This window comes from Chiroxiphia lanceolata, chromosome 2 (genome assembly GCF_009829145.1).
Source record: "Chiroxiphia lanceolata isolate bChiLan1 chromosome 2, bChiLan1.pri, whole genome shotgun sequence".
Lineage (NCBI taxonomy): Eukaryota > Metazoa > Chordata > Aves > Passeriformes > Pipridae > Chiroxiphia > Chiroxiphia lanceolata.
In genome coordinates, this window is record NC_045638.1 from 33,651,635 (window position 1) to 33,673,151 (window position 21,517).

The 21,517-nt window shown below is 36.5% G+C and overlaps 1 protein-coding gene across 1 annotated transcript in view; it reads right to left on the bottom strand.

The window, feature by feature from the left end:
• The window catches only part of OCA2 (OCA2 melanosomal transmembrane protein), a 177,083-nt gene that overhangs the window by 49,293 nt on the left and 106,273 nt on the right, over nt 1-21,517 (bottom strand). Inside the window, exons 21-22 of the mRNA XM_032680785.1 lie at nt 13,388-13,481; nt 318-411 (exon numbers count right to left, since the gene is read on the bottom strand). Coding sequence (XP_032536676.1) covers nt 318-411; nt 13,388-13,481 — 188 coding nt within the window. The remainder of the gene's footprint in view (nt 1-317; nt 412-13,387; nt 13,482-21,517) is intronic.

Below are 21,517 nucleotides of genomic sequence, written 5' to 3' on the forward strand. Positions count from 1 at the left end.
CACATAGGTTTAAACTGTATTTAACAGTAAAGCAATAATTTGATACAAAGCTGAAGATTGAGGGCGATCAAAGTAGGATTTTCTAAGGCTTTATTTCTCCTGGAGTTATACTATGCTCTCACCACCTTCATGCATTCTATCAACATTACCTGAAAATAAAGTAATCTGACCTCCACCTGCCCCTCAGTCGCCAAAACCAAATTAGGAACACAAGTCTATTTTGTAGACCCTTTCTCCAAATTTTTCCCCTTAGAAGATTCATGGTTTGCCTAGAGAAAAAAACGATCAGATTTAAGGTGAGGAGTTTAAAATTGTACCTGAAAAACTCCATGAAAGAGAAGCCATAACCATGCTGTTCAGCAATTCCCGCACAAACAACATTTGCAGATGCTCCAATCAGTGTTCCATTACCTGCAGTTCAGAAAACAAATACCAGTTTATAGTTGTGCTCTGTTTCTTACTCTTCCTCTGTTTATTCTGTGCTAAAGTCTTAAGATGCTAGAAATGAGAAATCAATTTCTGTTGTATAGACTTGGAAAGAAACTTACAGACAATATCTCCACATCCTATAAATAGCTTCATGCCTTGAAAAATAAACCTGGTATTAATCTCTGATTCTACATAAGCCAGAAAAATAGGGAAGGAACATAACACCAAAACAGTTGTCAAAATGACACCAGAGACTTGCATTCAAATAAACTTCTTGATTTTTAGTTTTGCAGACAAGAAGGTACCGTCAGATGAGTTGGAAAGAAAAGACGAGATAGTTTGAGGATGCTAAGAAAAATTGATGCCTTTTTTGTTTATACAAACTTGACATCGATAAATTAGTGCCTTTTTTATAGACAAACTAACAAATTCCTGAGATTTATTTGGGAATTTTTATTTATTTATATTTATATATATTTATATTTTATTTACATTTTTTACAGAAATTTAAAACAAAATAAGTGAGACAATGGAGGGGAATGGATCAGTTTAATCTCTCTGCTAAGGCAAAAGGATCACAAACTTTGCTTAACTAATCACTATGGTGCTTTAATATATAATGGAACATAATTTCATTCAGTAAACTTCACCAGATTATTTTATGCAAGTCCCCATAAGAGAGGAACACACAAAAAAAAAATAATTTGCCACGTTAACAATGTGCATCTGTCCTCTTGGAAGAATGATACACCTCTCTTCTCCTAAGCCTTTTCTAGTAATTAATTTATTTCTGTGTTTCCTTTAAACTTTCAAGAATCTAGCAATGTAGAGAAGTCAGGTATTCAGAGCTCAGAAAGATTGACCCATTTTTCTATATCTTTGCTATGAGTCATACCTCAAACTTAAGACATGCTGCAGACTTGACTTCTACAAAGCAGATGGCTTCAGCAAATGTTTCTGATCTAAGGCACGACTCAGGAAGTGATAGTGACTCCTCCATTCTGTTGACTGATATTTTGAACAAAGGAGGTAACAATCTAGGAGATTTTTTTTTTTATATTGTGGCAAGTCACCTCTTTTGCCATACATCACTAGATTAACAATCCATTATTCTAAGCACAAGCCTTCCTTTGCTCCCGTTGGCATACAGTTACTCTTCTCACTTTGGTTCTGTTAAAAATTTCAGCTCCATGGAAACTCTTCTGGTCTGACTTTGAGAGAAATAGATGCAATTAATGTCCCAGTTAGTTGTTTTGACTTAGTAAATGATTCAGGTCACTCAGAGATCAGTTTACCTAAGAGTATCTCAGAATAAAGGCAGAAGTATTATTGCCCCAAGCATTTGCACATGGTACCCATACGGCTTTCTGCATCTGAAAATGCACACAAAATGAGCAGTTGTCCAAAAATATTCTTAAGAAATAATAGAAAACTCTTAAATTCTAATAAAATGATGTGCTATAGTTCAGATATTTTTGATTTGTCATTCTAGGGACAAAGAAACAACTTTGAGAAAAAACCTAGACTCCCAAAAGTCGCTCAGGACTTTATTATTATTATTATTATTATTATTATTATTATTATTATTATTATTATTATTAGCTGATTTCCTGAGAGCCAAAGCTTTCCAATAAAAGGCCCCAGTATGGCCAAGATTTTTCCAACTGAGTCTGAAGAGAAAGCATGACTCTTATTTACTCCAAGTTGATCAATTATCAACACAAAATAGGCAGCAAACTGAGATTTTCATCCTAGAGTAGAGATCTAAATAAGGGTATCTGTTGTTTCAGCTGAGTGGCCTAAGCAACACCTATTAAGAACAAGAGACTGGTTTTATTTTCTCAGCAGCAGCCTAAAACAGCTCTTGAGCAGATGCCACTAAGGACGAAGAAAGAAGGTGAAAATTTCTTGAGATGAGAAAAGCATTCCACTCCACTCCCTGCAATCCCAAATAGATATTTTATTCCATATATTTAATTGACCCTTTATTTTTTTATTCCTATTTATTTCTGTTCTACAAGAAATATGCTAGCTGAGCTGCTTTCTAGTTGCTCTGTTTTTAAGACTTTGACATTGCAAAGGATCTGGAGCTCAGTACAGAGGTCTTGTCTTTCTACAAGGAATTCTGCTGATGTTGGTGAAACTGTACATCAATACAAGGGTGTATCCTTAGTGATCATAAAAGTATTATGATCATTCTTGTGAGACATCAAGGACTATTTGTGAGCTCGGCTTCTTATCATACACAGTGACTCACCCCCACAAACATGCACACGTGCTTCAATGTGGAGAAAAAAGGATGACTAAGCTTACTAGAGGAACAGAAACCTTTAAAAAACAGTGTCTAGCACTGGTCATTAGAAATGGCACAGCTCGTTTCCCTTGCCCTCTCTTTGTCTCAAAGTATATCTTAATTATTTTAATGTGTGATTAAAAATATTAAATTGAACGTGGAACAACAGTGCTCCTGGCAGCTACTAGCATGAGAAAGCCAAGACACAAAGCATGTGGCTTAATGCCAAAACAGAACAAAAGAATGCAGCTGATGTTATTAGAGGAGTCAGGTAGGAACACTCTAGGAATTTTCAATTCCAAAGTAATCACTAGTCTACAGCCTCCAAATATTTCATAAGAGGTTTCTGCTCTATGTGTAGCAAAATCAGTCATCACTCTCAGACTATTATTACTGTAGACAAGGAATATAGCTCTGGCTTCAAATTAAAGAAAGGGAACTGAAACTGCACTCGTCCCATGACTGTGAGTAGATACAGTTGAGATCTCTGATCAGCATGCACTCCCCTATACTGTATATGGGCTATAGTAATACCTTCACATAATGAAGTATTATGGAAAGAGTTTCTACTTCAGCAGTGAATTGATTTCCCCAAGTAGATTTCACTCGAGAAGAAATCGTCACCTCAAATGTTATCTGAGAGGAGCAGCATTTCTTTTTTATTTGTTTGGAGCGTGTGTGCAGTTTAATTAGGTACCGGCTCAGCAGGCTTCAAAGAAAAACACTGAAATTAACAACAGAGGCAAACTTTTGTTTCGCCTCCCAAGAACATCTGTCTCCACGGCACAGGTTTAAGTCAGTAGTGAAACAGCAACACTACGATCTCAGAATCATGCAATACTAAAGACTAGGTTAATATACACAGAAATCTACACATGGCAAATTCATTCAAATTGATGCAAATTAAGAATAAGCATTTTTTAGGACTTCACCCAAGCTTGACTTCATCTTCACATCATCTGCAATCTTAAGAATAATTCAGGTTAAAAAGACTCCTCCTTGCTTGTTTGTATTATCAAAACAAAATAGCACATGGGTGAAACAATAATACTGCAATAACCAATCTGTTTTGATGACTCCTATTGTAACTTTTTGTTGACTCCTACTGTAACTCATCCTTTATTGCAAGGCAGATGGTTATTTCCATGGAACTGCTCTAGCTTTGCTCAGTCATTGCAGAAACACAATGGGAGGCTCTGCTTCTGTCTAGAAAAGGTGACATAAAAGTTTCTTTCTGTTATTTCTCAAGGCAAATTACTTCGAATATATTTAGGGAATGTGAAATCAATTGCAAGTATAAGGCAGTATTCAACAGTTTTAGTTAAGAATAAATCTATCAAGAAATATCTAAGCCTCACACATAAAAATGTGCCTTTGCATCTCCAGCTAACTTAGAACTACAAGTAGGAAGATGTTGACAAGGTTTGATAAGGTGATTTGATACCTGCACTATCCACCAGCCCTGCCTCTTCTAGCCTTCTGCTTCCACTTGTAGCTACTTCTTTGCAACCCAGTGCTCAGCTATTACCCTCTGCTACATCACAACTTCAGAGACTGCCAAATGCAAACCCAAAGCCTGCACACGACACAGAATGCATCTCCCTTGGGCCCAGACAGCCTCTCTCCCAGTACCCAGAGTTTGCCCAAGTCGCTATAACCTGCAATGCACTGAAAATCAATGCTAGGAGAACCAATGAGGCTTACTGAAGGAAAGGGCAGGGAAATCAGATTAGAATCATACAAGAAAAGGGAGAGAGTTTGCAGCAATAACTTGCTTTCTCTCACTTTAAGCCTCATTCTCAGCTGTTGATTTTTACTTGTCAGCAGCACATTTATTATACCTAAATATTGTTAGTTCTCAGAAGTCCCCTTGGTATTGCCTCCATCAAGAGCAAGCCTAACCCTTGTGTTTGCTGCATTAATATGTTTGCCTGGAGAATCACCTCAAAGTGCCTGGCAGGATTAGTATTTATTGCTCAAAGCACTGAGAAATCAAAGGGAAGGGATTATCACTAACAAAGCTGTTTGACCTAGCGTGAGAAGCCTTCATAAACAGTAACTTTCTCGAATATAAAGGAGATAATGCCTTGGGTAACAGCAAGCAAAAAAGTGGATGGCTTACAGAAAAGTTTTGTTTTGCTGTGAGAATCACAGACCGCTTCCCTTCCACATGCTCTGATGGTGGAGAACAAGCTATACCTGTGCTCAAATGGGAGACTTTCTGCATTTTCTCTTCCCTCTATCTCTGGCCAGCTAGCGTAGAAGCAAAAAGACTACCCTATTTTCATGCCAACAAAAGCCCTGAAAAGAGCTTTTCCCTGGCCTTTGGAAAACATCTGTGACAGGCCCAGTTTTACATAGCACAGCTGTTCTCACTGCTCTGTCCAGACAAGTGTTCTCTTTCTGAAACCAGGAGTTTGCTATAGTCATGAATAATTTTAGGGTGAGGATTCTCAGTCCTGCTTTTTGCCATAATCAAGCCATCTCATTACAGCATTATAGCAAAACTTACTGAAGGAAGCCAACTTCTTTCTTCCAATCAATTTTTAAAAGAAAATTCTGTGCAATCTCCCATATACTTTACATCGTTAAATAAAGGTAGAATGATGTGACTGGCTTCCTTTCCATAGCATATTCCATTTCTCTACTTAAAGCATAGACTAAGCAAATGTAGCAAGTCTGCCAAAGTGAACATTGACCAGTTCTGTCCAGTTCTGGATTTGATTAGCCTTACAGGACACAGCCTTCATAGCTTTCACAAATTTTCAGTTTCACATAAAAGTAATCCAGATTTGCCTCATTTAAAAAAAGCCATTTATATTCATCTGTTAAATGTCCACAAGTCTTTAATATGTTCTAATAATATGCAAGTCTTGAATATCTTAATATTTTTTTATATGTTAAAATTAACAAGCCCTGGATAATCAAATTTTGCAGTCAATAAAGAGCAGAATCAAGGCCAATTAAACCATTAACAGTCCCTAGAGGTCCCAGTCAAGACACAGGAATGCATGAACTCATTCCATACTGTTATTTGTGATAGCCTGCAATCTTACAATACCAGTATTTTTTTCTTTTGCTGATTTGGAAACTTTTTGAATGGTATGTTTCTACATAAATGCATAAACATGTACATTATGCAAAAAAAAAAATAAAAAAATTAAAGAATGTGAATGAAAATTTTGGGTTAACTTACCCAAAAAGTTCATTGAACTGCATTCAACACAATGTTTTTAATGAGGTGAAATTTACCATTTTTTATCACCACTACAACATCACCAGTGGTCTTAGTTAGATAGTTATTGCAAGTATTGCACTAGTCAATGCTCATTGCTTCTTTTTTGCTATGAGAGGAAAAGATGAAATTTAAATTTTTTATTTTTCTAGCAAAAGTGTGAAAAAAATAAGGTGAGTTGTTGAACATCCTGTACTTGTTACTCTAATGACATGAATAAATCAATAAGCTTCTATCATATCCAGACATCTGTAAAAGATACATAAGACCTGAGGTGATCACTAAAGCCCCTTCTCAAAGTCAACCTACCCAGTACAAGTGTAAAACAAACTAGTACAATGATGAATAATATAAGCAGTGTACTCTGACATGCCATTCCCCCATGCCCTGAGACACATATTCAAATAGGTTCCATTTAAAGCTTTTAATGCTGCACACAAGTCCCAGTTTGCACATATTATATCTCAGACTTTTAGATTCAGAGACTAAAACTATGTCAACTCAATTTCACAGCTTTGTCACATGCGACACTATTAGAGACCGAAGTTTGAAAAATTGTTTTATGTGTAGAAACCTGGCATAAAAGTACATTATTCATCTTTATTGTAACTTACTTTGAAGCTAAGCAGCACACAAAAAAAATTCCTAAAATTAAAAAATGTGTCCCTCCATTAAGTTATTTTCAAATATCTAGCTGCTCTAAATTCAGATTCTACCTTGAATCACATTGACTTTCAGTCAGAGCCTACCTCTGTTATGTTTTGCTATAGTTCAAGTGCCTTGTTTAAAACAGTTTTACAACTTCTGCTTCTCTTCACAACACCAATGCTTTAGGTGTGCTAACTGCAACTGTGCTGGAGAGATTTATTAATATTTACATAAATAATATCTGGAGCATGATTATAACTTTCCTTAGTGTCATACAGAGTGTCTGATTCCTCAGTATAAATCAATATGAATATTGCAAACCAAGATTTTTTTTTCACCTCAAGGTGCAGAAGAGAGGTGCCTGGAAAGCATCTGCAAAAGAAGGAAAGTAGATGGTCCAGTATTATCTTCTCACTTAAGTGTTTTGAAGCTTGCAATGGTTTCCCTGCCTTGTTCTGTCTGATAGCCCAAGTGTTACCTTCTAACTGAATATACCTCTTCTGCTAACAGCTATTCAGAGTCTGTATTCTCATACTGCAGCAACTCACCAATACAACATAATGAGATTGTCTGTTCCACATAATTCTGAAAGCAGAAGTGGCCAAGGCTTCTGGAAAGAATTTTCTGTCATTTATGATAAAGAAATGTACAAAGCAAGTAAAGAAAATTAAACACATCTCCACATATACTGTGTGGGAGCTTCCAATGCCAACTCTGATCACTATCCTATCCCTACTCTGGAGAACGTTATAGCTTGCGGTTATTTTACACAGATTTAAAACCATTAAGAGAAGCATTTCAAATTTATCAGTAATGCTAGCACTATAATCAAGTGATTTTGATGTTTGTTATAATTTATTTCTAAATCAGTATTACATATAGATCTCTTTATTTGCATTTTAAAATATAAGATTTACCATCCAAACTATAAATCCTCATCAGTACAGCTGAAACAGGATCTGTTAGCCCATATACTTAATATTTCATGCTTAATGACATACGTACATCTGTATATGCATGTCTGCCAAGGTAACTCTTTCTAAGCTTAGAAAAATGTCCTTGCTGAGAAAAAAATACTAGTTTCAGTATGGGGGTTATTTCCCATATTAATTCAGTGTTTTAAAACCAAACAGGTCTCTGATATTGCCTTCATACTGACAAACATAAGTCCATCAAATGGACACAGTTTTAGCTGGTTTTACATTTTAGGTTCACAACTTTCTTCTATATATCTTCCATGTCACAGAGGATAATCTTTGATAATCTTAAACATTAAAGAACATCCTTCAGCTGCAAGGACTCTGGTAACTAGCCTGGATCTCACACCAATGACTTTTCAGCACTGCTGGGCTTTAAGAAGCTCACACTGAAAAAGCATGAAGATAGCTCAGAGTTTCAATGTCATGAGGGAGCTAAGGAAAGCAGCAGCTGGATTTTTATAGAACATTACAGATTTTGACTGTTACAGAAAACAACAAGAGGACAGTTTGGGCTCTCAAGTACAAACAGAGTGAAAAGATTCCTCACGCTTATATCCGATGACGCTGTTTTTCAGATTACAACAAAACTCAAAAACTTTCAGCTAACATATGAATGAGTTTTTCATTAAGAATAAGCATGTAGTACTACCATTGAATGGACAGCAGTCACAGTTAAATCATTTTCATCATTGCAAACATCACAGAAACAATGCAAAGTATACTCAGAAAGTAAACTAGACGTCAGTGGAAGACATCCAAAACACATGCTTCTAGATGTGTACAATTTAGAGACATAATGCTGCTAAAGATTGCCCTGAGGTCTTTAAGGAAAAACTTTGAGAGATTTCCTAAATTTCCTTATTTATTTTGCCTGCCTTTCAAAGTCAAGAGCAATGATGTCCCTTTCCTTTTGAAAGACTGTTCTAATTCCTTATAACACCACCCTTTGATTTGCACTGAGTTTTATATCCATAAAAAAAATACCTGAATCAGGACTATCTCACCCATAAGACAGGAAACTAAGCCCTAGGATTTCTTGTCATTAAAAGACTCCTTTAGAAACAACAGCAACTTTCAACATCCATGTCCTGGTTAAAATCAAGCTCAGGTAGGTAGATTGTCTCCACCAAATGATGGAGACAATGATTTTCCTACAGTTTCAATTACACATTTTATACAACAGTTAAATTCAAAACCAAAGATGAATAATGCTCCTCTTAAAAAATGGCTATATTTTTATACCATTTTTATAGACTTCTTTAATCTTTCAAGTTGAAAAGTGTTATACAAACTTCATCTATTGTAACTTTAAAAGAACTTCAAAGTAGCTACATTTTTTCATAATATTAATTATCATATATTTAATACATTTTATGTTTTATTGAAGGATATCACTTTTTCCTCATATTGCAAAGAAAGAGGGTTTGTTTATGAATATAAACAATATTTCTAACTTTATACCTCTAGTGTGTCTGAAGCTTTAAAACTAGTTCAGGATTTTATTGAGCAGAATCAGCAGGGAATAATGAGTCAGTGACACTCGACTGTGCAAGGCCCCATCTGCACCAGGGACCTAAGGAGGGGTGCTGAGAGGCAGAATAGCTACAGCAGTGGACCACTGAGAGAAATCCCACTGTTTAGCTACACTGTGGGATAGCTGTAATAGCTGTAATTAGCACATGCCCTGTGGATAATGAATTTTACTCACACCTGTGTTTTGACCCTGTAAGGTTAGAAGAAAAGTTCCAGCAATCCTTTCTTCCTACCTCCTGTCTTCATGCAGAGCCTACAGCCAAGTCGTATGGCCAGAACAGCACAGCTGTATGCATCCTAGAGAGTGCCTATTTCTGCAGAATTGTGAAAATTATGACTTTCAGGTGTTGTCCTTCAAGAAAATACACAGAGAAGGAAAATAGTGCAAAAACTATACACTGTAGAAAATACTCCCTCTGGACCACAGAACGGGGTTTGCAGTAGTTTTTGCACTTTTCTATACTAGCACCTGAGATCTCAGAAGATAGGTACTTCCAAATTTAATTTGATTTTTTTTCAAAAGCATACTGTTTATAAATCATGGGGGGGAGGGGGAAGAAAGAGATAAAAAGCCAATTAAATGCCACCTCTTTAAATGTCAAATGTAGAAAAACCCTTCAAATAATATTTTAGCTATAACCTCTTCAGCTCAGTACATAATCTAGTTCTACACAATTGAACAATCTTAACAGGTGAATTTCTGACTGTACACTTAATTTAGGTTGAATCCTTATTTCATGCTATTTTAAAACTCATGAGTCAATAGAAAAAGTGCAATTAAAGTTCCTCTTGTTCTGAAATTGCTGTAGCTAGCAACCTTCATTTGCTCTCCAGAATTTCAGGGCACCATTCCCTAGACATTATTGGAAGGTCTACATAACATTCAGTCTCCAAAGTGTCATAATTCTATCATGTACTAAAATAGGAAGCATTAATGAACGAAGCTTTATCCAGTGTCCTCTCGTGCAAAAGAAATACAGATACAGATTCATCAGAACACCACAGAAGTTCCTTCCTCGTTTGTTTCCTTTAGTACCTTTTAGATTTCCTATTTTCTTTCTCTTCATTGTCAAAATGTAATTGAAATACTGGCATATCACACATAAAAAACCTCATGAGCAACACAATTTTTCTAGATACTTAGTCAGCCTGGCCACTAATGCCCAGACAGATGTGAATTAATAGGGTTGTTCAGCATTCAGAAGATCTGACCAATCAAAGGGCCTAAAAGTCTGAATTCATTTGACCTGTGTTTGGGAACCCCTCTCAGTCACATGAGGGGTTCCAATGTGCTCAACAGAGAGCATCTAGCAATTTCAGTGGATGAATAAACATCTTGAACATTCTAGTATCCCCATCATCAAACAGGGAGGCTGGGGTAAAAAACCAAAACTCTAAATTTCTAGAACCAGATCCCCCAGAAAATTATCATGTTTATTTCTTAACCTTGTAAGATTGACCGGACCTGAACAAGAAAACTTCTGCCAAAGACAACAGGCAAACTCCAAGGAATATCCAAAGAGTTCAAAACTGTGACTCTCACCAGGAACTGCTCACAGTTATCACTGTGCTCAGCTTCCTTGATTAAGAGTCAGAATTTTTCATCCCTTCTCACCTGCGGAGACACATTTTACAGAACAAGGAGCACCTACACGATATTCCATTAGTCCTTGTGTCTGAGCCCAATGCCATGAAAGACAGAAATTTAACAGCAGCAGCTCTCTTTAGGGAGACAATGACAACAATGTGGCAGTTATACCATCAAAGGTCTTTTTATCTTGTTTGAAACTGACTCCATCCTTCCAGGACAACAGCTAAAGCAATGAAGGAAAATTACTGTCTTTTCTCATCCTATTATCTTCCAAACCTGTAGCTGCCTGTCCACTTTGTGACAACAGGAGAAAAGTAATTGCAACCACTGGAAACTTTTTAGGAGAAAATGCTGCATGGCATTTTCCAAGACAGACACTAATGCTGACACTCCTTTTACAGACACATAAGCAGTGTTTACTCTCAACTCCAGAAATGGTATCAAATTACCAGAAAATAAGTACTGCATTATGTAGGAAACAGCTAACCCTAAAATATGGAGTTATAATATGTTATTACATCAGACTCTTCTACAAGATGTCTTGTTTATCCAAGTTCCTTTGGTTGCATAAACAGTGATAAGATCCAATTTTTGCCCTGAGCACCAGGCAGCAATGATATAATTTTCATCTACTCCTTCCACAGTGGGATTAGTCTTCCTTGAGGATTCTTTCACATTACTTCAGGGCTGATAAGAATTCTCTTTTGGAAATAGTTTTTAAAAGCTATCAACACTTCCTTTTTAGGAAAAATAAAAGCCCCTTTCCCCCTACTTTTCAGGGCTACATCTTCTAAATCTAAAGCTTTTCCACACTTTTTATTCTCCAACAATAAGCTCCTGTCCATTAGCTTTTTGTTTTGACAATGGAAAATCAGAAGCATATTAAATTTCAGTCTAACACAGCAAATGCTCAGCTTTATCCTAATAGATCACAGTCTGGAGAGTTTAAGCTTTTGCTGATAATAACTTTTTATGCAAATATTTGTATGGAGCATACCTAGGCACCTCCTATGGATCTCTAATATCTTTAATTCAAATAATTCTCATGGTAATGTTTACATTTTTACTTTTGTCTCATACTGCATACACACAGAAATCTCTTAAAATCCAGGCACCGCTTCAACAAATCAAATTAAGGGAATCTGGGTTAAGATGATAACAGATATTGGAGGAAAATCAGCTGAGACTTGTTAAGGCTCCAAGGCTGGTGAATTGCCTCCCACTGAGAATATGCCAGCGTAATCTGGCTAATTTTATGCTCCTTATGCTTTTTTTTTTAATCTGAAAATTTAACGAAATGAGAAAAAACATAGTGTCATTTAGGTTGCAAAAGACCTCTAAGAATTTTGAGTCCAATCAAAATGCAAAGAAAGACAATATTTTTATAGCAAACATCTATATAAAGATATGCTGATTATTCAAATCGCTGGTTTTAAAGAACAGATTAAAGTCACACTATAATGACGAGTATTGATAAGCACAAAGAGATATTCCTCAAATGAATAACTGTGGTTTGGTATAAATTGTCCTGGAATTGTAACATGCTTTAAAATTCAATCTGTAAATTATATCACTATAATCTTTGTTAGGTATTAAGGTCACTTGTACTAGCAATCACTTAGCTAAATAAACAAACCAGAACTTGTATTATACCCAAAACTGGTTTCAGTTTTAATCCCTGAAAATTAAGCAAACTGTTTGGAGGGGTACGGAGGGGAAGAAGGCATGGATCCAGGGTGAAACAACATTTTATCAATTTTAACTTTATATAAACTAACTATCTAAATATTTAGAGATCAAAACACAGCCCAAGACAATGCAATTAGCATTAAAATTCTAAGTAGTAAAAAAAATAATACTAAGTTTATTTCTCATTAAAAACTTACACACTTTAATTGTACTTAGTGGACCTGCTATTTGGAAATGTTGAGTTGTAATACCTTCATAAGCCATTAGCAGAATGTAAAAAAAACCCCTGCAAATATTAAATTAAAAACTACTGGATGGCTGTTCTGTTTTATTGTTATAACAATTAGAGAGGAAATCCTGGGCCTACAACACATAAATACCATATTTTTAATTAAAAAAAACAACATGATGAAACCAACTAATGCACTGACAGTACACAAAATCCCAGTTTACACCAAGATGGGCACTAGAAGAATGGCTGTTAATTTCATTATTAGAAGTGCAATTCCCAAAGACTTCAAAAGGACTTTGCTTTGAATGAGGAGTGAAAAAGGTTAGAAAATAGATACTCAAATCATTTCTGTAAGCCAGCCAGAAAACCTATCAGTAACTTCAGCAGACTTTGAAGCAGGCATTCAAATCTCAGCTATTATATAGTTTCTGCATCTTTTCAATGAGCAGTGATGGCTGTAAATGTATCTTTGTCTTTTCTCTTCACAAAAGATCAGAACCCTATAAGCACCATCTGGACTGCTTTTTTGTGTGTCTGTAGATTATGCAGATATAGACTCCAAAAACAGACTGCAAAAATCCTATTGGAGCAGCAGTAACTGGGATCCTTATCAAGGAGTGCTTTGAAGTCAAAAGGAGCTGGATCAGGCCCTCCATATGCTTTGCATAGTAAAATGACTGAACCTATTGTGCCAGTTTATCCATGTCATAGTTGCATAGCTATTACCTTATGTCAGCTTTCTCACATAAACTCTTACCTCCAAGGCACGCACCCATGGCCAATGAGAAGATTAATGGTTTCATAGGCAGGTTAACATCTGGATCTTTACTCAGGTTGAGAAGTACAGGAATCTGTGGTTTAAGAAGAAAAGAGGAAGAGAATCAGGAGACATTATCCAACCATCAGCACAATATAAATAAAGTTCATTAAAGGAAACAGCTTAAACTACCAGTAATTCCAAAGACTAACCTGGGGGGGAGGAGTTGTTGGGGTTTTTTTCAGGAGTGTTTTTGTAGTTGATGTTGTTTTTCTTTATTAGTATCTTTGCATCATATGCTTGATCTACACTCACTTTTCCCCACTGATTGTGCTAGTCCCACAAGCTAAGGAGAAGGTATCAACATTAAGCCAAGCCTAGCACAAGTACTGCTACCAAAACTGAGGCTGTCTTAAGGTTTTGAGTGCCTTCCATTAGATTCTTCTAGTTCTACAGGGAACTGACAGCAACTATAAATCAATTCCCCTTTCCTTTCTTGCTGGAGAGGATGGTAAAAGATGCCCAAACCTTCAGTCAAAACGTCTGTAGATCATGTGTCACTAACCAAAAAATTCTGAATCCTTGTTATAATCAGAAGTATTTTTTTGTGTTAGGGAAAAAAGGAGAAAGGTCCATGTAGCAGGCTTCTAAATTCATAAATAGATATGAGTTATTTTACTTCTTATTCTAACATTATATTTACCAGAGAATGTAGATTTAGTTCACCAGAAAATATTTGCAAGTGGTTTAAAGCCAGTCAGCAACTAAGCACCATGCAGCTTCCACCTTGTACTCCTCCCCCCCGCTCCCCCACCTTAGGTGGAGAGGAGAATCAGAAAAAAAAATTAAACCTTGTGGATTGAAATGAAAAACAGCTTAATAATTGAAACAAAAGAAAATATAATAATAATTAATTATAATAATAGTAAATAATTATTATAATAACCATATTAACAAATAGTAATTAAAAAGGGAGACACAGAGAGAGAAAGGAATAAGACCCAAGATAAATAAGTGGTACACAAAACAATTGCTCACTACCTGCTGACTGATACTCAGTCCACCTCCTGGCAGCAATCAGTGACACCTCGTCAACCCCCACAGTTGTCATACTGAGCATGACATTCTATGGTATGGAATACCCCTTTGGCCAGTTGGGGTCAATTGTCCTGCCTATCCCCCCTCACCCACCCCCCAGCTTCTCGTGCACCTCCTCCCTGTCAGAGTAGGGGAAACTGAACCATCCTTCACTTGGAATAAGCACTACTTAGCAACAACCAAAACATCAGTGTGTTATCAACATTATTGTTATAGTAAATCCAAAGCACAACACTGAAGCAGCTATTTCTAAGAAGAAAATTAATTCTATGCCAGCCAAAGCCAGAAGAGCAAGTTTTATGAATTTCATTTAAACGCTTTAGCAAATAAAATAAAATAAACTTCCTGAAAAGTGAAATGAGGTTTGCAGAGAGACATAATAGACTTCATTAGGCAACTGGTATAGAGCCCAAAAATACAGCAGGCAGGCTTTCTAGTAGCACCAGATCTCAGCCAATAACATCCTTCAAAGCTAAACAACTTTCCCCTTAGTTGGGAAAAACTGGTTTGAGTTCAAGGTAATTTTGTAACCACTTGATTTGAGAGAAAAGTGTAATCAGTACCTATAGAGAGAAGGTTATTAGCAAGGGGAGAGATGACAATGTTATTCTCCTGTTTTTAACATGAACAGAAGCCCATGGAACCAAAAGGGAAAGAGTAAGCAAATGCGGAATAGCAAGAGATCAAGTAGGAAGAGATTTGTGGAAATAAACTGTGATATGCCTTGAAATTAATGCCTTCTCAGAGTCCAGGAGTTTCACTAGTGAATAGAGTTATGACTTTTAATCCTCTAATTTGTCATTTGAATGTTTTTCACAGGTCCCCCTCAAGGGGTATGATCTCAGAGATGGAACAGCTGCTTCCTGGAAAATGCTTTCACTTTGATAGCTGAATGATGCTCACCTTTATTGACTGTGTATGTTCTTTTGGTATGGAGCAATATATAGGCTTTATAAAGAATTCCAGTCCTTTACCCATTCCTCCCACTGGTGGTGTTACTCATCCCTCTTAAATCCTTTAATTGATCAACCTTGATAAGTTAATGTCTAAACAAGCATTCTTGAATTTTACATTGCCTGAAGATGTCTATTTCTATTTTAAGGCCTAAAGAAGGCTCAGCATGCCCAACAACTTGTTTGGGTTTTTTCCATGAAACAGTAACGAAAGACGACATTTCTCCTCACAAACTTTATTTCTCCTGAACCATCACTGCTCAAACAAGACATGCAATCCAAAATGAAGTTATATTTATTTCAAAGCAATTTTGTGTTTCAACATCTAAAAAACCAATTAACAACAAATCCTGGCAAATCACGGGATATGCCACCTCGCTCAACCTAATTAAAGAATTTCCCCCTACTATATAATTTTAAGCAGAGAACCAAACTGAACTATTTAGTTTCTCAGATTTATTTGCAAGTATCCTGATGTGCTATAGTAACTTACTTGTTGCAGGACATAATCCCCAACTGTGCAGACTAGCAACACCTTTTTAATTTAGACTCCTCCTTGTGTATGTCCCAAGCTGCATAGAGAAGGTGATTACGCAGAGGAGATTAAAATGATAAACCCGTTTTCTTGCTGTTGAGGTCAGTCTTAAAGCTGTTGCCAGACAACTCCCAAGTGCAGAGCAAGTAATGCCATTTTCACACCTGACCAATGAGAGCTTTCAGAAAGCAGAGCCCTGTGGCCCCTCAAAGAGCAGCACTGTGAAGGACAGGGGAAGCAAGATGCTAAACAGATATCCTAGACATAAAGTCTGGAAGGTAATTCCCTGCTAGGGAATTTGCAGCCACATGTGCATAATAGTACCATCAGAAAATTTGGTTCTCTAATGAAGGAACTCGGCGATAGGAGCTCTCAGTGTCCTGTAAATGTCTATTGACTGAAGACACAGAAACTCTCTTGAAGAAAATCACTGAACAAAGGTTTCAACTCACTGTGTGTTCTTTCAAAGATACATTGCAATATATCAAGAGAAAGTGCAATTGTGTACTGTTCTTGAATCTCCATTTCTTATTTTTTTTCTTTAAACCCAACAAAGTATTTTAGGAGCCCAAATACGCACTTAATCCATATTGGTTTTTTGTTATCTTCTTGCCATAACATTGCTTTTCTTCCACTTAGAAATACTGTGAATTCTTTTTGAAAGACTTCATAATAATCATCTGTTAAAATTATCATCAGCAATGTTATGCTCCTAAGTGTATCAACAGGCAGTAGGGCTAGATCAAGAATCTCTGCTCCCATGAATGTACATTTCTCCAGTAAGGGACAAACACTGAAACTGGCCTTAGCAATACATATTTGTGTGCACTTAAATTTGAACATTTACCCTGTCTAAAGGAATTAATCTCTACCAATGCATAACAGCTACAAGATATAAAGGGAATGGAAGTTGCTTTTAACAGGGATATATCCTTTGTAATTATAAGGTGCTTATAACAAGGAATGCTGCACCATAAGTTTCAGTTTTGAATAGCCAGATGAAAGGTCAACGCAAAACATTCAATGTCCATTTGCAGTGTCTCAGATAGAAATATTTAATTAATCCATAATGTATACTAATTTTTTGCAAACATTATGGAATTTCCTGTGTAGCAACTTCATGCCACAGGTCTCCAAAAGTCATTGGCATCTAATTCTTTTGATCTAAAAGTAGGTATCATGAAAAGAGTTCGTCCATCCCAAGAACATTCCTGCTCAAAAAAAAAAAAAAAATTTAAGAAAATGCATCTAATCATCAAGAACTCTTGAAGACATGTTGCAAAGCAATTAAAGCCAATGGACATTTCTCATTGATTCAATGTTTGCATTTTAAATAGATAAGGGTCATGCACAGGGTCACAAACCTGCCGCTCTGTTTTCCCCCAAAATTACCTTTAACACTTTTTGCCACATTCATTCACTCAATTATGTGTTAGACAACATTTTTGCACTATTAGAATCTCAAAACTCAGTTTAATCTACTGCTTTAATTAATCCAAGCACTAAAAACAGAAATGCAAAATATAAAAGGTTTAGAAGGAATCTTTTCACTGTAGGTTTCAATAGTTTTGAAAACATTAATTATTTCTACAATTTTTTCCAATTCAAGTCATAACAATAGCTAGGATACTTTGCAAATGGGGATATAGTTGGCTGTGATACATACAAATATCTTTCTCATATTGATTTAACTTATTTGGAATGCAGATTTTTTCATGGTCTTATGAAGTGTTGCCTCTCAACAGAGAGGAAGCCTTATGTTTCCTTCATTATTCCCTTTTCAGAGTATGTAAACAGCAATCTTATCAATACTAGAAGGAGAAAAATAATGTCTTAGGAAAATATTGTCTTATTCCCTTTATTTCAATAGTCTTACTGCAATAAATCTCTGTTTGACTAGCTTCTTGAAAACGTGCTAATTTTGCTGGAAAGTTTGTTATTGAAACATGCGTCAGTGCAGTTTGATTGGCAAGATTTAGGTAAAATGAGTGATGTAGCTCAATAGAGCAAAGCCAAACCCCCTCACCGACGCTTTGCAAGACTATCTTCCTCTCTGTTAAAACAGAAAACTGCAACTGTAAGAAATAATGATTGTACTTGAAAAAAGGAGAGTGTCCTCAAACACTTGATACAGAAAGGAGATAGCCATTAATCTTGATTCTATATCAGGTATGATGTGTATGATATACATAGCATATAAGCTGATCAACTGAAACAGTGCTAGTTCTACAGATGTTGGCACATTTGTCTATACAAATATCCTGATCAAAATCAACCTTTGTGAAGAAAATGTTTGGTTACACTACATACCATGGAAGTACATAGGGTACGTTGCAAACATAAAAAGAATAAAAATGGAAATGTATGTATTTTTATCTTTCACACCATTTAATCTTAAATCAGTATTACAAGCTTCTAAAAATGGAACAAGATTTTGTTACTGTTATAAATTATCCACCTTCCCTAGAAAACACAATTTATTAGTAATTAATTCAGAATAAAAAATATTATTCTACAGGACACTGTATTTCTCTGTATCCCTCTCAGCTCTCTAACATCCTGAAAATTTAAGCTAGATGAAACAATCAAAAAGAAAGAAAGCTCAATTTTAACTTTAAATGAAGATCATGAAAAAGAGAAAACTACAACATTTTAGACCGGAATTATATACAGCAATTACTACAAGGTCATTTCATAAAATACTGTTAGTTTTTTCACAAAAATCTTTGCTTTTATACTGTGGTACGCAGTCCCTTTTTGTAAAAAGAGACCGATAGTGAAGTTTGCACATCTCAGTTCTGTTGTATCCCCAACAGAGACATTTTCACATCTTGCTGTCACAGACTCTTTTCCAAGACTCCGAAATACCAAGGAAAAAGTTGAATCAAGACCTTTATCCTATTCACTTATTCTTATGATAAAACCTTGTCATGAGAATGGCATTCCATCAGTCAAGAAGATAAAGAAGAACCTATAAAGACCTTCTGAAATACAAGCAGAAGTTATGATTTATCTTTACTAGCTGGACCCTAGATCTGCAGAGAGGAGACCGAAGAGTCTATTAGAGTCTACTCTTTCAGAGAACGTCTCCTCCTGGGCTGACAGCAGACTCATAGAGAGTGAAGCCCTTCCAGCTATTTCTGCTTCCCAAACATAACACTTGTACAAGTAACCACACTCACCCTTCTTGTGCAAGAAGAGTAACTTAAACAAGTTACAAGGTCCTATACCTGCACAGTGCAGTAGAAGGCATCAGGTCAAGGGGGGCTCAAGAAAGGTGGTTAATATTCAAGGATCATCTCCTCCAAGTTCAGGAGCTCCTCCTGACACAGAGGAAATCAGGCAAAAATTCCAGGAGGCCTACATGGATGAAAAATGAGCTCGTGGACAAACTCAAACACAAAAAAAGAAGTCCGAGGACGGAAGCACAACAGGCAAATACAGAGAGATTGTACAAGCAGCCAGGGATCAGATCAGGAGAACTAGGTTGGAACTAGATGGTCTTTAAGGTCCCTTCCAACCCAAACCATTCCACGCTTCTATGATATTACCCATTTCGTCTATTTGTGCAAAATGACAACGAAACAGCAATTCACACTTTTATTTTAGGGATTCATTGTTTCTCTACATGATACTTCTCAACACATTCTTTGCTAAGATCTGCATGTGGCAAAGATGTCTGCTGTGAAAACTGCAGAGAATATTCATTCATAGAAAGCAAACCATTCATAGCTTTCCAAATTGTTTGTTATTGCTCTGTCTCTGCTGATAGCTACAGCCCAGTCTTACACTTTTATCAAGTGGTGAAATGAAAGACATCATAGAAAACTCTGGTCGGGCAGAAGGCAAGGAAGATTCAAAAATAAAGCTGGCACTAAGAACACGAAATACATTAGAAACATTCAGCACTGCAAGTGAAAACTGTCTGATACTTTAGAGGCAATAAATAGCACACCCAAAATTACTTTCTAACAGAGACCTGTCAGAGATTAAGTAACCTTGCCAACCAAACGGTTAACAGAAATTGTTTATTACACTGTATTAAAGAAATAGCATTTAAACTCAGCTAAAATGAGGATTTACTGTGCTTGTATTTTTACTTCTGGTAACAAAAGAAAAATATAAACAGATGGCTCCAGCATATATAGCTGATAAAACATATCAATTAAACTAAGGAGCATACTGGTAATGAAATCATGTCACCTAGAATTCTAAGGGCAGAAATTCATGGCTATTTAAATGATAATACTAGGAAAACCTGGGCCTTAAAAATTAATAAGTCTACCTCTCAAGGAATGTCCCTGTGAATTCAGCCTGTTGAAAAAGGAGGAGAAATATCAGAGGTTTAATAGAATGACATATTGAGCATCAATACATCATTCACCACATTTATTCTGCAGACAAATAAAGCTGGATGTGCAACATGAAAAAAAGAACCCTTGTCATTCAAAAATTAAAATGTGTGAAACATAATAACTGAGCTCCTGATTTATGAATTTTTTATGTACAGAACATTTTCTGGGCGGTTTTAGGAAACTCCCAGATGTATCTATACGTATTAGATTTGCAGCTGGCAACACAGATTAGATTTGCTGTTGGCAACGTAGCCTTTTACATACAGTCAGAGTTCACAGAGTTTACCACAAAATATTTCTCAAACTCAAAATCTGGGACACTGAAACTGTAAAAGGACCATTTGTATCAGCTGAATATTCACAAGTCCATAGGGCCTGATGGGATTCATCTCAGAGTACTGAAGTTATGGTAGAACCCCTCTTGGTCTTCTATCAGAGATCTTGGGGATCTGGGTAAGTCCCTGCTGACTCACAAGCTTGCCAGTGTTATTCCGGTCTACAGAAAGGGCATGAAAGGAAGAACCAGAGAACTACGGAACCTCAGCTCCTAGAAAAAATATAGAGATGATTATATTGGGTACTATTGAAAGGCATTCAAAGAACAATGTGATCATCAGGCACAGTCAACATGTGTTCATAAAGGGAAGTCTTGTTTAACTACTTTGATATCCTTCTATGATAAAGTCATCCACTTAGTGGATGAAGGGAAGGTAAGAAATGCAGTTTTTCTGGATTCTAGTAAAGCTTTTGATACCGTCCCTCATAGCATACTTCTGGATAAGCTGTCTGGGTGTGGGACAAGCAAGTTCACTGTGCACTGGGTGAAGAACAGGCTGAAGGGCAGAGCCCAAAGGCTTGCAGTGAATGGGGTTACATCTGACTGGTGACAGGGCAACAGCGATGTTCCTCAGGCTTCAGTTCTAGGGCCAGCTCTGTTCAAAATATTTATCAGTGATCTGGATGCAGGGGTTGAATGCACCATTAGCAAGTCTGCTGGTGACATTGAACTGAGAGGTGCTGTTGACTCTCTTGAGGGACAGGAAGTTCTGCAGGGGGATCTAGATAGATTGGAATATTGGGCTACGATTAATGGGATCAAATTTAACAAGTCCAAATTCCAGATTCTGCACCTAGGATGGAATAGTGCCAGACACAAGTATAAACTGAGAGAGGAGCAGCTGGAGAGGGA